We start from the raw sequence: 16,513 nt of genomic DNA on the forward strand, positions 1-16,513 counted from the left end.
GCCTTAGTATTAGGTTGGTACAAAAGTAATTGCAGTTTTTGTGATTATTTTTAACCTTTTAAACCACAATTACTTTGCACCAACCTAATAGCTCTATCTAATCTGTACTATATATAACATATACTGTGCATCATGCATAAATATATAAACATACACTGTAAAATAGTATGTATTTTTGTCAGTAATCATAAATCATTCTTATAAGGAAAATTTTAAACAAATTAATAGTGAAATGAATCGTGCCCCCATTTGAGGGTTTTCTTTTTTTATAGTAATTTAGCTTTTTTATTGCTCTCTCGTTTCTAATACTATGTTGATTCCCCCAAATGAGATGTTGGACTCCCTTAAAAATGAGTGGACAAAATGGGTGAAGGCGATAAAAAGATACCAATGTCCAGTTATAAATAAATCATAGGTACAGTACAGCATGGTAATGATAGTTAATGATACTGTGTTATTGCATATTTGAAGATGGCTAAAAGAATAGATCTTAAATGTTCTCATCACAAGAAAATCATTGTAACTTTGGTGATGGATGTTAACTGGACTTATTGTGGTGATCACCTCTCAATATACTTGTATACATATATTGAATCATTACATTGTACACCTGAAACTAATATGTTATAACACATTAGTACATTTTGCCTCAGTTAAAAAACAAATAAAAGCTAAATAATAATGAGTGGAAGAGGCCATCGGTCTTATTTAGAAGGGTACGCTTTGCCCTATAGCCTAGTTTTTGCTTTTCTTTTTTCCTTTCACTTTGCTTTTGTATGCTGGCCTCTGTATTCTCCAGCCAATTGCCCTGCTTCCCCCCCCCCCCCGCACTCCTACTGCCCCCAGAAAACACTCAGCAGTCCTTAACAATACCTGGGCCACCAGGGAGACTAACCTAGAGCACAGTTTGCATTCTAAAGCCCTTAGCACAGCCCCAAAGCCCTAGGACATGGTCAACTGTATAACTATCCTTTCTCTGGTTTGTTTCAGGAAAGCTGACAGGTCTATATGGAAAACATCGCAGAGTGGTATGCTGAAAAGAAATAATCATACAGAGCCTCCCCGGAGGAGCATTTAGGTCCATATCATTAATCTTCGTAACACTCCCGATGAAAGAGGCAGGAGGTGAGTCCTCTCATCCAGTGTTTCATAAATGAGGGAATGGGCCCATCAGTGGGGGCAAGCTGGTGGAGGGAAGCTTGTGTGTGGTGGGGGAGAGAGAGGATAGGGGAGAAAACATAAGACCCTGGAGTTCCCTACCCCACTCAGCCTCATTCTGACATGTCCCATGCAAGCTGCAGCCTGAGCAAATGCAGTTTTTGTCTTTTACAGGAGTGTTTCACTTCTCAGGGGACCAGTGTCCATACAGGGCCATCCATATCTCCTCCTGCTTGGCTCTGCTCTCTAGCTCAGCCCCTCAAGACCCACACTGAATGTCATGCTGTCAGTAGCTGCCAATTAGTTTAAGCTCCAGGCCTCCAGGCAAAGGTTTTCAAAAGGTCTCTGCTCCAGCTCACCTCTTCCATAAATGCTCTGGCCACCCACCCTCGAGATTGCCTCCCCAGGCAAACCTGGGCGGTTTGCTTGGCTCCAGCACCTTCTCTGACGCCTCATTCTTATCTATGCTCAGTAGGGGCTGAAAATCAGGAGGCAGCAAACTTGGCTCTGTCCCCAATCTTCTGCCACACAGCTGTGCTAATGGACATGTTTTTGCTTTTATCATTTTGCAGCCTGAATTACTTTCTCTGCAAGGCTGCATGTCCCTATACGTGGCTTATTAACTATTTAATGAAGCTGATAACTAATCTCCACCATTCTCTATTATTTATACAATTAACATCCATAATGCAACAGTAGAAAAAAAAGTATGAGTAAAGATGAGAAAAAGATAGCAAGATATCAAAACAGAGTAATTAGTAAGAAAATAAAAATAGAACCTGCTACAGTATGACCTCTTCCTTGCAAGATGGAGATTAAACACTTTCATGGTTCAATCTAAAGTGATACAATCTTTATAAGCTCCAGGATGAGTTTATTTTTTATGTGCTTACACAGGTATCTCTTTAGGAAGCCAAACAACTGTTGTGAAATAAACTCCTATACAGCTAGAAAGCAAAAAGCTTGAAAGTTAAAACTGAAAATTCCGTGCAATACAATAATTTATATTAAAATAATAGTTAATGTCTACTGATCACTTAATATGAGCCTGGCACAGTGAAACTTACTTTACATGCATTACCTCATTTAACCCTCGCCAACATTTATGAGGGAGGTTTCCCCATTTTGCAGATGAGAAAACTGAGTTTCAGAAAGCTTAAGTAACTTGTCCGAGGTCACACACGTAAGAAGCCACAAAGCCTGGGTTTGAATCTAGGATTTTATTTTTCTGACTCCATAATAGTCACTCAGGTTTCGAAAGCCTCTGAAGTGTTTTCTGAGTCACCATGTGAAAACTCATTTATTTTGTGTAATACCATCTTTTAATATCAAGTCTGTTTTAGGGTCTTCCATGTGTATGTAAGACTTGCAGGAAAAAACCACTTCACTGAACTGAGAAGTCAGACTCCTAGTTTCAAGAGATATTGTATCAAACAAAGTCATAAATGTGAAAAATCTTTGGAAAATACAGATGCATTGTACAGAGGAATGAGGATTCTATTGCTAGTAACATGTCAAGGTGTATGTGATATACTTGGTAATTCTCAGTTGATCAGAATATTTTGAATGAAAACCTGCCTACCTAACTAGTTAGCACACAAGTAACTTGTGAACAAGCTACCTTTTCACGTCGTCGTCCTGGGAGCTGCAGAACCGTGTTTGTTAGAGGTTAGGCATTACCACCTCGTGCTCTTCCAACTTACTTCTGGGTCACAACCACTTGCTTGGCTCTGCGGGGCACGTTTATGTCACAAGTTTCTCTTTAACAGGCGCAGGAACTCCTAATGTGCAATAAAGTGTTAAGATGCAGACATATACGAATGGGCCCCCCACCAAATGAGCTGATTCTCCGCCCCCAGCCCGGGTTTTCACCCTACCCATAAACACCAGTGTGTTAACTAGCAAGGGGCAGGGGTGATTAAGGGCCCCTTTCAGCGTCTCACCTCATCTTCCAGGAGTTTCCAGCTCTCATATGTGTGCGTGGCATTCAAACAGCATCGAAGCAGCTCAGGGCAAGAGGATTTAAACCCCCAGAAAGACTTCGCGTTATGAAGTAGCCAGCAGAGGACTTTCTTCCAGGGGATTTTAACAGAGACAGATTACGCTCTGGAAGTTGTGCTGTGTCAGGTTTGAAAGGCAGTTTGGGAGGTCCGCTGTAGCCTTTCCACTTCTCCTTCCACCCCTATTCAGCTCAGAGAAAACTGGGGAGTGGGGAGCGCAGTGCAGACGCTCGAGGCGGAAAAGCAAACGTTATCCTGACCCTGGTCCTTAGAAATCAACTGACAACAGGAAGAAAGCTTATTAACCCCTCTGCTCCCCCTCCTTTTTCCCGGGGTGAGAACCGGCTCCTCCTCCTCCTCTTGGGCGTGCGACCCTGGTGTAAAATGCGAGCAGCCGCCTGCTTTCCGCACCCTGTGCTCCTCTCCCAGGAAGAGGCAGGAGGGAGGACGCGGTCCAAAGCCGAGTCCAGCAAACCTGTCAACTCGGTGTGACCATCCCGGGCGACACGACCCGGACCCCGCCACCCTCGCGCGGGGCCAGGCACCGCGTTCACCTGCCTGTCTGCGTTGTTTGCACTCTGCACCCCAACTCAGCCTGATTCCCCCAGCCCCACAACACGCCAGACCCCAGTGCCCCGCGCAGGTGGCGCAAACGCCCCTGTTCTCCGGCGCCCCCTGCCGGGGAGAGGGACCGTGGCCGCGAAGGAGCCGGGTGCAGGGCGGGGAGAGGACTCGGGCACCGGGAAGAAGCCGGGAGCGTCCCTGATGGTGCCGCCACCTCCGAGCCGGGGAGGAGCGTCGAGGGGGCAGCTGGGCAAGAGCCTGGGTCCGCTGCTGCTGCTCCTGGCTCTGGGACACACGTGGAGCTACCGAGAGAAGCCCGAGGACAGCGACAGGTAAACGCAACCAACCCCTGCTTGGTGCGCGCCCCGCTCTCGGGGTGCAGACGGTGTCCCCTACCTATGCAGTGACCTCCACTCCCTCGCTCCGCCAGGCACGCGCTGGGCAGCCTGACTGTCCTGGGCGACATTAAACTTCTGCTCCCGGGTAACAGCCTTTGCGCCCTCAGCCCGGGCTCGCCCCACCGTGATACCCCCGCCCCGCATTCCTGCCGTCCTCCAGTGTCCTGCTTCTTCAGCTCCTCCTTCCCCCGGGGCCAGGGTCGCTCGGTTGGACCCCTCAGTCCGCTGCGCGTCCGCGCTCGGGGACCTGCGCCTGCTCGGCGCTCGAGGACGCAGATGTACTGTCCTGGCGCGCTAGGGACTCCTTAGCGCTCTCTGGTCTCTGCTCCCCCGCGGAGAACCCACGACGTTCTTTCTCCAACTTTTTCCGTAGAGAAGTCTGCTCAGAAAACAGAATCGCCACGACCAAGTACCCGTGTCTGAAGGCTTCGGGCGAGCTCACCACGTGTTTCAGGTAAGCCTCAGGGCTGTGCCGAGTCACCACCGAGCACCCTGGCTGGTGAGAAGGCAGCGCCAGCGCGGCCAAGAAGGGGTTTGGAGGCGCGCTCCGGCACCAGGGGATCACGGTGGTGCCGGGACGTGCTGGGGGGACTTCTCCGTGGTGCAAACCTTTGTGTGTGGTTTCTGGGGCAGAGCAACGACCGGCAACCGAGAGTCTGCACCTCGTTTGTGCCCTAAGATCCTGAGGCAGTTTACTGGTCCCAGGAATACTTTCCTGGCGGAAACCGGAGGAGAAGAGATTGCAAGTTTATAAGGAAAGTGGATTGGATTGTGGGTGTAAACAGTGAGGCATAGCAAAAACGAATGGCTGCTTTTACGTTTGCGTTTTGTTTTGAAAATACGACGTCAACAAGTGAATACTTGGCTCTTGGCTGTCTTTTGACCTTCTGCCGGGACACTGTAACTGTCACGGCCTCTGGGCAAAAGGACGGGGGCGGGAGGGGGGGGTAGGATTGTGGGCGGTTGATATGGTTGTGTCGAGTGAAAACAAAAAATAGGGAACACATTGAACCACAAGGAAAAGAGGAGCAGTCTTTTTGAAAATAATAGTCCGCAGGTCACCTGGGTGCTTGTTAAAACTAAGCCTGGATAGAGCCAGGGAATCTGTGGTTGGGAAAATGCTCCCCAGGTGGTTCTTATTCACAACAAAAGGAGAGAAATACTGTTCCCTGCTGTTTGGAGGTGAGGGTTGATATATGTGTTCACCATTGAATTCTTGGCTTCTGTTCCAGTGCTTTCACTGGATGGAGGAGGCATGCACCCCTAAACATTTATTAATTGCCTGGTTTTTAAAGGCGCTGGGATCCCACCAGACTCCCACACACACCAGACTCCATCTCTGTCTCCAGGAACCATATTTGGGTTCCTAGAGACAGAACATGCTTGGGGTGCCAAGGTAAATATTGGGTAGTACTAGGTACCACTGCAAACCCCAGAAGTGAACTTGAAAGAAAAGGAAGGTTTTCCGTTCACAAGGTTGTAACAGGTGAATCAACCATAATGGTTTCAGTTGCAAGAAACGTTATTTCGTGTGCTCAAAGGTGTAAGTGGTCCCAGGACTGGTCGCTTCAGTGGTACAAATGCTCCATCAGTTACATTGCGAACCGAGCTTTTAAACTCTGTCACTGGCAATGGAATGACGATGATCATTTAGGTGAATCAACAGTCACTCCTTGGGAAGGGCTGCCTTCTCTGGGACATGGGCTGTGAACACTAAACAAAAATATGTGAGGGTTAGAGAAAGAAAACGGAATATATTCAATAGGTAAAGACGGAAGAGGTTAACTGGGTAAGCAGGGTCACCCAGCTGATGAAATGACCTGGTGGTGCTGGCACTGGGATTGCATCCCCATGACCACAGTATATCTTAGGACATATTGTTTTCCTATCACTGCAGTATAAAGCCTCTAATTTAGCATGTAAAGTGTCCCTGAGATGGTTTGCTCACTTGTTCGGTCCCTGAAGGTCAGACTGTACGTAAATCCGTGACAGTTACAGAATGCATGTCCAGTTTTCAGGAACCATGGGAGGCTGATTCGTGTTCTAAATTGATTTCATTTGTTATGCTGTTACTGTCGTTTTTCCCCCAGATTTGTAAGACAGCAGTTTCTGTCACACCAAGCCTCAACAAGAGACACTAGCAGTGTCTTGATGTGTTTTCATTGACAGCTATTGAAAAAAAAAAAGCTTATGAGCGCTGACAAAAAGATATCTTACAGAGAAAATAACTTTGTTCTGTGGAATGAGAGGAGTGGGAGAGGATGTTTTTAGATGGAGAAAATGGGAATGGTCCCTGTGAAGGTGAAGTAATTTGGTTTTAAGTTACTTCCTTTATGGGAGTCGAGAGTTCTATGTGCACTCCATTGGTTTTACACTATTTTCATAACTTAGCAGTTTCTTCGACACAGTTGTTTGGCAGTTGCTGCTCCCCCATTTTATTTTGAACCCCAAGAATGGAGGAATACTGCGTGCTCCTTGGTTTGTGAATTCTAGTTGTCCTGGCCCTGTAGATACCTTGCTACTTCCAGTGTGGTTTGGAAATCAGCCGCACAAGCATCATCTAGGAGCTTGTTAGAGACCCGGGCCCCTCCCAGCCCTCCTGACTCAGAACTTGGGGTTAATGAGATGTACATTAAAGCTGGAGAAGCTCTGCTGTGGAAACCAGGGTCCTCAGCCTGGGTCACGGTGCAAACCCATTTAGACAAGTCCTCAGAGGAGCAGAGGTCTCTGCAGATGGAGTGAGTAGTTAGCCCTTCTACCAAGTTAACCTTCTTCCAAGCAGACCAAGAACTAGTCTTCTGGGAAACCCGACTCTTCAGCTTTTGCATGACCCTTACATAAGCTGTAAGTACCGCAGCAGAGCTACTGCTCAGGAAATGCTATCTGATCACTTAGAATCCCGCTCTTTACCAGATGTCTTTGAGTGAACAGCTTTAGCACAAGAGAAAGAACTCTGGAAGTCACTTCTGAATATGTTGAAAGTTATTTTTAAAATCATGGATATGGAAGAGAGGTTTAGTACTAAAAGGAGGATGGTAGATGTAATAAATTCGATTTGCCATTAAAACTAAAAGGATATGGAGACCTACGTGATATGGAGAAGAAAAGAGGGGTTCAGAATAATTTCTGTTCTGGACCCCCCTAACCCCCACTTTTGTGGGGCTTCACCTAAGCAGTACCTTTCCACTTTCACCTTTTATACGATATAGTAAATGACAATTTGAGGACTTACGATGTGTTGAGCCCTTTACCTACATTATCTCTAATCCTCAAAGTCACACTGTAGCATTTCTATTATCTCAATTTTACGGAAGAGGGAACCCAAACGAAGAGGGGTTAAGTAAACTTGCCCAGGGTCACAAAGTTAATACATGTGAGAACCAAGATTCAAAGCCCAGACCCCTTTCATCATCCCAGAGGTGTCTACAGATGAGGCTGAACTTTCTAGATCCTGGGATCTAAGGAAGAAGACTATAAATTCAGATAATGATAAATTCAATAGACAGTTTGATAGAAAACTCCCGACACCCACTGTGACCACAGTGGTTTTTCTGAATTACCCTTGAGATCTGGTATAAGATCGACCAACTTGCCCTTGAGAGCCCTCTTAAACAATTGACTTTATATTATTATACCCCAAATTGGTTAATACACCAAATTGGTTCATACATGTATCTTTTCTTCCTTGTAGGATTTCATCTTAATCATTGTCTTTAGAGGTCTGTCTTTAGAAGCTCTACTCCAATGTGCATCGTGCCAAGTACCAAAAGTTTAATAAACACTTGTTGAATGAATGCCAATGACAGCTTAACAAGTTTACAGTGCATATTTGCTCAGCATTATAATCTGACAGGGCATAGGCTTCTTCCAGTGGTTAAGATTTCAGAATTGGTGTGAGATTTATCTAACTGAATTATAGCCAAACCAAGCATATAAAGTTACTGTGGCATTACTTTTCTTGTGCCTATAAAAGCTTTTCCCCACTAGTCGACTTTCATTCCCCCCCCCCCAAAATGATGTAGTTTGAACAGAAGTTTTGTGTTTACCTTTTGAACAAAGGTTTGGTGTTTACCTTTTCTTTATTGGGTCTCATATCAATAAAAGGAGATGTTAAGGGCTTTTTAAATATAAAAATAATACACATGTATGTAGGAAATGTCAATAACATCCAATTTTTAGTGAGGTGGTGTCTAATAAACATCCTAATTAACTTTTTTTGATCTATTAAGGATTTGAGCATCTATTATGAGCTTAAAATAGTCTTGAGCATAGACTATTTTATGAGCATAGAAGGAGAAGCTACAATCCTTGGTCTCATAGTTTAGAGACTTGATTTTTAGACCAAGGCCTTTGAAACTAATCAGTGTACAATGGTACATGTTTGAGCTCAAAGTCATGTAGTCTATACTATACTGTCAATGTTGGGGAAGAGATTAGAAGCAGCTAGAAATGGCTTTGTGGGTAGGAAGACTTGACGTTTTTCAACATGGCTCTTTAACATAGTGTGTTAGGTATTTAAGTTTCATTAGCTGTGATTTTTAGCCTTGTGGTTCATGGACCTCCAAGTGGAGACCGTCAGCTGTATTTGTCCAGTCTGGTGTCTTACTAGGCACCGCTCTTGCTTAGGTCATATTCCCATGGGACGTAACGACATGCAGATGTAAAAACTTTCACTTTTCTTTGAGATAATACAACAGTGTTGCCAAACCCTATTAAACTTGGAAGTTGATGTGATATTTCTGCAAATGTTACTTGAAATTTGGAGAACAAGAAGGTCCATTTATAGTAGCATCACTAGACTCGGGCTAAGGCTACATTGGAGGGAAAACTCGATAATGCCCTATCTGGTAGGTCCCTAAATCCCTAAAGAAGAGTTCGATAATGTCAGAAATGCACAACGATAGAAAGGCTGCCCGAGTTTGAATCCCAGCTCTATTTGTTTTGTGACCTTGAACACTTTCTTCATCTCGCTGCTTTAGTTTTCTCCTCCGTAAAGAAAAGATAATACTGGAGCCAGAGGGTTGCTGTGAAGATTAAATGGATTGATACATGGAAGACGGGCTCAACCACAACCACCGCTCATCCAGACCTACTCCATCACACTAGGTCTGGCATGGTGAGGGCGCAGAGTACGTGGTCCGTGGACACTGGAGTCTTATTTGAGAGTTTTGAGCTTTACAGCAGGCTTTTGAAAGTACAAATTCAGACCACAGCCAGACACAGAGGGTGTTTTTGCACCAATCACATATCAGCTGTTTTCGGATCCCCTTCCAAAGTAAGGTAGCCCCGATTGGGAAAAAAATTACAAAGAACATATCTTTGCTTCCTTCCTCCTCCTGACTACTCACGGTGCCCTACTTGTGTGGCGATAAGAGCAAGCAGAGGCATAGCTATCCCAATTTAGAGGATCTTGGGTTGTGGAGGGATCTTACTGGCAGAGAGAAGACTAGAAATCAGATTCTTCGGTCCTTAGCCCAATTCTGGGCTCCTTTCTGATGCCTCCCTGTCGTATGGGCAACATAGCTTAGGACAGGCACTGAGGGCAGCTCTGTGAATAATTATTGGCTCATACAGGGCACGTAGTCCCCCTCTCAGAAAGCATTTGCATCTCAACCAACTACATACACCCTAACGTTAAGGAGGAAATGGTACAGGTGTTGTGAGGAACAGAACAGGGGTGGGTGGCTTTGAGCAGAGTTGCCTAACAGGCAGCCTCTGTTTCCCTGTGTGTTAGACCTTCTCCCCCACTGGACGGTCAGCCTGGTGAGGGCCTGGCCCCTCTGTCCCCTCGGCCACAACCATTTCCCCAGAGGCTAGGCCCCGTGCCTGGACAGTGCTGCATGCATATTGTTGAATGACTGAGTGAATGAAGACATTAATGGTCCAAAGAAGGAATGATGAGATTTGTCTTAAATGTTTTAGGCCTTCCAGATCTTCAGTTGCTATCCATCTATGCCTCCTATTCTAGCTGAGGCATAAGGAGGCTTTTTTTAGAAACCAGAGATGACCTACATCTCCGAGAGACACAGCCACGGTTTGCATTGGTTCCCAGTTGATGTGTCACAGGACTGATTCTGGCAGATTCTAGCTAACGCCACGAACATTCTATTTTATAGAACATTCAATAACACCTGCAGAGGATGTGGATGTTCTGCCCACCTGACACCTGCCCTGAAGACACGGGCTTGGATGGGGAGGATGGCAGTTTTAAAGGGGATCTCCCTCCCACACCCTCTTATTGTTTTAAGCTGAAGCACAGGTGTTAGATGAGAGGGAAGGTGGAGGGTGGAGGCCAAGGCAAGCCTCTGGATCACTTTTCACTCCTTCTCCGAGAAACAACACAAAGCGATAGGAAACAACTGACAATTGGACTCACCACAAAAGGCTGCGCTTTCACTAGTGTGTCCTTTGAGACGGGGTCCAGTTGCTGCCACTCATTGTCCCTGAAGTTGTTGATGCCTGACTTCCTACATTAACTGCATTTCATCTTTTCTAAGTGAAGCTGGGGTGGGTGTACCCGGAAAAAGCAAACGTGCCTTCTTTATTCAAGAATACTCTCTTTTCTCAGGAGAAAGCTTGCATTTCAATCAGTAGTGTGTGTGTCAGTGCAGCTCAGCTTCCCCAAACCTACTCCCCCCGCTGCTCAGCTGGACCCTCACTGCTTTTGTGAGTTCCACGTCTGCCTACATCGGGAGCTTGCAGAATACCCGGAGAACAAAGGTCTCTATTCTGTCTCAGTTTGTTGCCTTTATTTGGGGGATGAAAAAGTAAACAGCTATAACATCTGCAGCTTCTTTTCTGCCCAGTTAGGTTCTTCCTTTTTCTGTGAAGCCATTTTTTCTGGTCTTAAAGGTTTACCAACAATTTTCATTTATTCAACAAATACCTTGTGAGCTTGCTATGTACCAAGCACCGTTTCTAGGCACGTAGAATACATCTGTGACCAGCGCAGATTAAAAAAACAAAAGAACGCCACCTCTGCTCTCATGGAATTTATGGATTTTAATTCAATTTGTCTTTCAGTAAAATCATTTTGCGCCAAAGATATCCTTTGGGACATTTTTAAGACTTATTTTTGGCACACATCTAATTGTCACATTTTGGGGGCTAAGAGCTTAATATTTCCTGTGGCCCAGCTGTATCCTTCCAGTAAAAGAAACCCCACGGCTCCAAGCAGGGACATGAGAACCCAGGGATGGTGCTAACCAGAGTTTTTTTTTGCAGAGCTGCTAGCAAGAAATTAGCATTTGCCACAAGTTTCTTTTAAGCATTGTTGGAATGTGAAAGCCTTACACAGGTGTGGTGAATTCTCCAGGGGTGTGCCCTTTGAGGTGGGCAGCGCATCAGAATTGGCTCACTAGGGACAAATACCCCAGCCCAGCTCACCTCATATTTTCCAACAGTGGCTTTAAGCGGAGTGCTCCAACAGCCTTTGATTCTCTGAATAATCCATTGTAGATACATCTGTGACAACGTATCTGAAACTTGTGGACAATTTGTTTCTATCCTGAAACCTCTTTTGGTGGGGGGAGTGGTATTATGTCTACATGTTAATCCCCAGCAAAATAGTACCTCTTTCTAGCTTGAGGTGTGGTCCATGCGAATCCGTAGCAGGTGTCAGGGAGCTGGGGCAGGTGTACATGTTGCCTCCTTGCTCATGGTGGGCAAACGTGAAGGGCAGCATCTTCCCATGCCCTTGATGAGCTCAGAAACTTGGACCACATCTAGTCTCAGCCTTCATATCCATTCTCCACCTTTTCCTCTTGGCCACTCCTGTGAGGTGTTTGCTGTTTGCCCCTGCTGGGGTGAAGCCCCCATCCTTACTCCTCCAGGAATGGCAGGGGCAGCTGTCAGCCTGAGCTGGCAGGATGCCAGGAGGTCCCTCTGCTCTAGGACCTGGCTCGGGGGTCTCAGTGTAGAGAGCAGGAATCAGCAAAGTAGGGTCCATGGCATGTTTTTATACAACCCGTGATCTATGAATGCTTTTTACATTTTTAAAGGGTTGTAAAAAAAAAAAAAAAGTCTATGCTACAGAGACCGTGTTTGGCCCCCTAAACCTCAGATATTTACTATCTGGACCTTTGCCAGCTTCTAAAGAGCTGGCTTAATACAGAGACGAGGAGTGGGTTTCTCATCTATCTGTAACCTTGTCCACAGGTCTGAGTCCTCACAGAGATGATGCTGTGGGCATGGAGTCAGCTTCATCTTTGGGTCTTTGCCTCATTTTGTTGTATTTGCAGCTCCTGGCCTGTGAACCTCTGACTTGGTTTCCTGATCTCCAGGAATCAACCAGTTATTGAGCTGGATTTTTTTTTTTTTTTTTTTGTCACCACCCCTAAGTGATACTCTTAATGAACGTAACTTGTCAGCACGTTTTTTAAGAAGCTGGATTTTATTGCAGGTGGTTAAGTACTGACATTGCTGCGTTTCTATATGTTCCCACGATGAGCCATCCTTGCCATTTGAGCAATTGTTGGGTTGCCTTGGCTGACCTCCATCTTCCTTAATTGCATATTTAATTCCTGACTTGCATGTTGACCATCACATGCTGTTGACGGAAAGCCACCTCTCTGTAAACGTCACATTAGTTTTGAATTTCTACAGGGGAAAACTTTTCATGTTCAAAAATGAAATAATAATATATATTTTATTTCAGGAGCACACATCTAGAAAAACACATTTGCAATGAAGGGTACTCTACATTAGAGTTGCAACGTTACATTTTTCCTTATATGGCTAAAAAAATATCATACCATCCCACAGTTGCGTTATGTACAGTATATCATTAATTAAACTTTTGAACTTAGATTTGGACTGCCTTTTCACAGTGCCAACTCTTGTTCCATACAGATCATAGAGACTCCTAAACAGTGATGCCTTCTCACACTGAGAACTGGAGAAAAGTGGGAGAGAAGGAAAGAGAATGATTTAAAAAGAAATATTCTGAGGGAGAGAAACAGTCTGCTAATGGTATTTTGAAGAAAGGAAAAGAAGGAAAATATTAGAATGTACCACTTGACATATTAGGAAGATATACTGTGTTTCCCCGAAAATAAGACCAGGTCTCATATTAATTTTTGCTCCAAAGGATGCAGTAGGGCTTATGTTCAGGGCACGTCATCCTGAAAAATCATGCTAGGGCTTATTTTCTAGTTAGATCTTATTTTCCGGGAAACATAGTAGGTGGTATCTGCTATAACAAAGAAAAAAATATGGGTATAAAAATTTGATAAGAGAGCATCTTCTGGATATGAAGTTGGGTGAAAAAAAAGTTTGTCAAAAAAAAAAAAGTTTGTTATATGGGGGCTTCTGACCCTAGGAACAGCCATTTTTTACTGATTCAGCTAAACCAAGCTTAAAAGAAAAGCAGGCTAAGCTTATAAAGATTGACAGACTTACAATTTTTTTAACCTGTTGCACACATGTGTTCACTGTTGCTTTGGAGGTGACAAGACGTCTAAAAGCCAGTGCAGAAACCATGCCACACTTTTGCCTCCAACCGACTCCTCTCTTTGCTTCCACTTAGCAACCTCTTGATAATGTGTCCATGTTTTATTTTGGAATTTTCCCACAGAGAAATGGCTCAAATTTTTGTGGTGAAAATTGCCTGGCAGAGCATAGGTTGGTTTCCTAGGAACCCACCAAGACCACAACAACTGTTCATGGGTGACAAGAGATCATTGCAAAAAGTGCCCTGGAGTCTAGTTCCAGCTCTGAAAGGTCAGAACCTAGAACATAACGTCAATGGGGACTTCAAGAAAACTTAGTTGAAGGATTTTTTTTTAATTACGTAAAAATTGATTTTAATATTAATTTACCTGTGATAGTATTCTGGAGATCAGTCTTGGATGTTCTGGCCTAACTGGGTGGACATAAGAAAAGAAATTTTATATATGAACTCCATACTTCTGTGGAGGTCATTGCATCAGGCAATAACTTCTGTCTGGAACACAGCTGACAATGGAGGGGGAGAGAGGGACGAGAGGGACAGAACTCTGAATACCAAAATGAATATCACAAAGAAAATGCCAGAAAGTAGGTATTGCAGAAGGCTTTGAGGAGCCGAAAATAGATATAAGCAATTTCATGTACTCTCCTCGGTGACGAGTCCCACAGGTTGGCTGTGGGTGAAGGCTCGCTGTGTCAGGAGCCTTTCTAGCTTGCCTTCACATAAGTTCTCACGCGCGTCTCTGAGCAGGTGTGTGGCAGAGTGGGGGTTCTAAGCCAGACAGCCTGGCTCCAGAACCTGTGTTGTTCTTGACCACTGGGCTCATCGTAAAGGCCTGACAGTTGTGGTTACTTGGCTTTCCTGCCAACCACAGATTTAAGAGGCATTTAGAAGAGGGAAGGAAGACTGCTCAAAATATGGATGGCGATTCCACTGGCAATGACTGGTGAAAACATAAGTCGCACGCGTTGTCAGAAGTAGACATGAGAACGCCACCCCACCCCCCACCCCCCACCCATTAGTTTCCTCAGGTTGCCTAAGCAAACTGCCCCAGACTGGGTGGCTTAAACAACAGAAATTCATTTTCTCACAAGTCTGGAAGTCCAACATCAAGGTGTTGGCAAGACTGATCCCCTGTGAGCCCCCTCTCCTTGGCTTGTGGATGGCTGTCTTCTCCCTGTCTTTGCACGGTCTTTTTTCTGTACATGACTGTGTCCGCATTTCCTGCTCTTATAAGGACGCCACTTCATTAGGATTTATTGGATCAGGGCCCATTCTAACGACCTCATGTTAACCCAGTGACCTCTTTAAAGCCCCTGTATCTAAATACAATCACATTCTGAGGTACTGGAGTTAGGACTTCAACATTTGAATTTTGGCAGGACACAGTTCAGCTGATAACATACCCCCCAAAAACAACAACAACAACAACAAAACGAAACCCAGCACACACTGGGGCCATGTAATTCAAGGGATGCTTTTCATACATGTTCTATCCCCAGGGTGGTGCTGTCCTGAGTTACCCAATGAAATTAAATTCAGCAATACCACTGGAGAAGGAAAAAGATTCCATTTTATCTAAAATGGCATAAACCAAGGGACAACGCCTCCTTCCTCCTGACAGCAAGAGGATGAGACCCCTGACTATAACATCGCCCCCTTTCAGCAGGAAGTAGATAAAGAAGAGACACATTGTTGCCTTTCTGAAAAGAGTTCAGGGTCTCAAACTCTTGAGGGGGGAATGATAGGGTAGGTAGATAGATAGAAATGAGCAGGAGAGACCTAGTCTCGGTTAGAAAGCCCCTTGCCACAGCTCCCAGTCAAGACCCCTGGCATCTGCCCTCACTGAGTGTATCCACCTTGATTAATAAACTTTTTACTACCCTATACCTGCAAAAAATAAACAAAATGGCATAAACCATAATGTTGTTTGTGCCGTTCCCTTCTATGGACCCTCTTTCTCCAAGAAGGTGCCAGATGAGGGGGATATAACCTGTCCTAACCCCTGACAGCGAGACATCGCATTGGAAATGCCGATGCTCCGGCTCCACTCCAGCCCTACTGAATTAGGGTCTGCATTTTAACGAGGTTCCTGGGAGTTTCCGTGCCCTTCCGATTGAAAAGCACTGCTGAGCAGCATTGCATCGTTCCAGGGCTCGCTCTCACTTGGCTGTTCTCTGCTTCCTACTTGGAAAGCTGAAGGCAGTGATTCACAGCCTGGACTGTACGCTGGAATCACCTGATGAGCTTAGAAAAAAAATCCCAGTGTCCAGGTAGACCATCCCAGACACATCGGAAACTCTTGGAGGTGCATGCTAGGCAGCAGGAATTTTTAAAGCTTCTTGCATGATTCCAGTATGTAGCCAAAGATGAAAACCTTGCAGGAAAAAGGGGTAAGCAGCCTGATTCTTCCTTCTGGGGCCCTGAAGCCTGTCCTCCTTGTTTTGCAATTGCTACAGGTCCATGCCCCCCAACAGGGAAGTTTACAGCTAAAGCTTGTGTTGGGGGACCATCCTAAGCCTGGTCTGCTAGGTCCCACTCTTTTCCTCCTGGCATGTCCTTCCTATGCTCAATGAGGGATGGTTGGAGGTCAGTCAGGGGAGTGACGAAGTGGGCCGAGGTGGATCAAGAAAGGCAGAGTTCTTCTGAGTTTCCAAAGCGGGTCAGTTCTAAATCCCGTGCTGCGAATTCCATCACTTTTCATTTCCTATTGCAGCTGCTCAGCTTGGTGTCCGGAGCTAGCTACTTAGTGACCTCAAGTGCGTTTTTCAAAAAATATTTTGCTTTGTTGCTGCACGACATGAACCGTCTCCCAAGATATAAACATGGCTCAGCAGATTATAAATGAAAGCTTTTCAGTGTCAGGCTGTTTTTCTTTCCTTGCAAGCATCAAGCACAAACATACTTTTTTCCACATAGTGTGATGGGAAACCTATGTGCTGGCA

General features: G+C 45.1%; 1 protein-coding gene across 1 annotated transcript in view; it reads left to right on the forward strand.

The window, feature by feature from the left end:
• Positions 1-3,920: 3,920 nt before the first annotated feature.
• CCBE1 (collagen and calcium binding EGF domains 1) overlaps positions 3,921-16,513 on the forward strand; it is a 197,492-nt gene continuing 184,899 nt past the window's right edge. Inside the window, exons 1-2 of the mRNA XM_019729297.2 lie at positions 3,921-4,054; positions 4,494-4,574. Coding sequence (XP_019584856.1) covers positions 3,924-4,054; positions 4,494-4,574 — 212 coding nt within the window. The 5' untranslated portion in view covers positions 3,921-3,923. The remainder of the gene's footprint in view (positions 4,055-4,493; positions 4,575-16,513) is intronic.

This window comes from Rhinolophus sinicus, linkage group LG09 (assembly GCF_036562045.2).
Source record: "Rhinolophus sinicus isolate RSC01 linkage group LG09, ASM3656204v1, whole genome shotgun sequence".
NCBI lineage: Eukaryota > Metazoa > Chordata > Mammalia > Chiroptera > Rhinolophidae > Rhinolophus > Rhinolophus sinicus.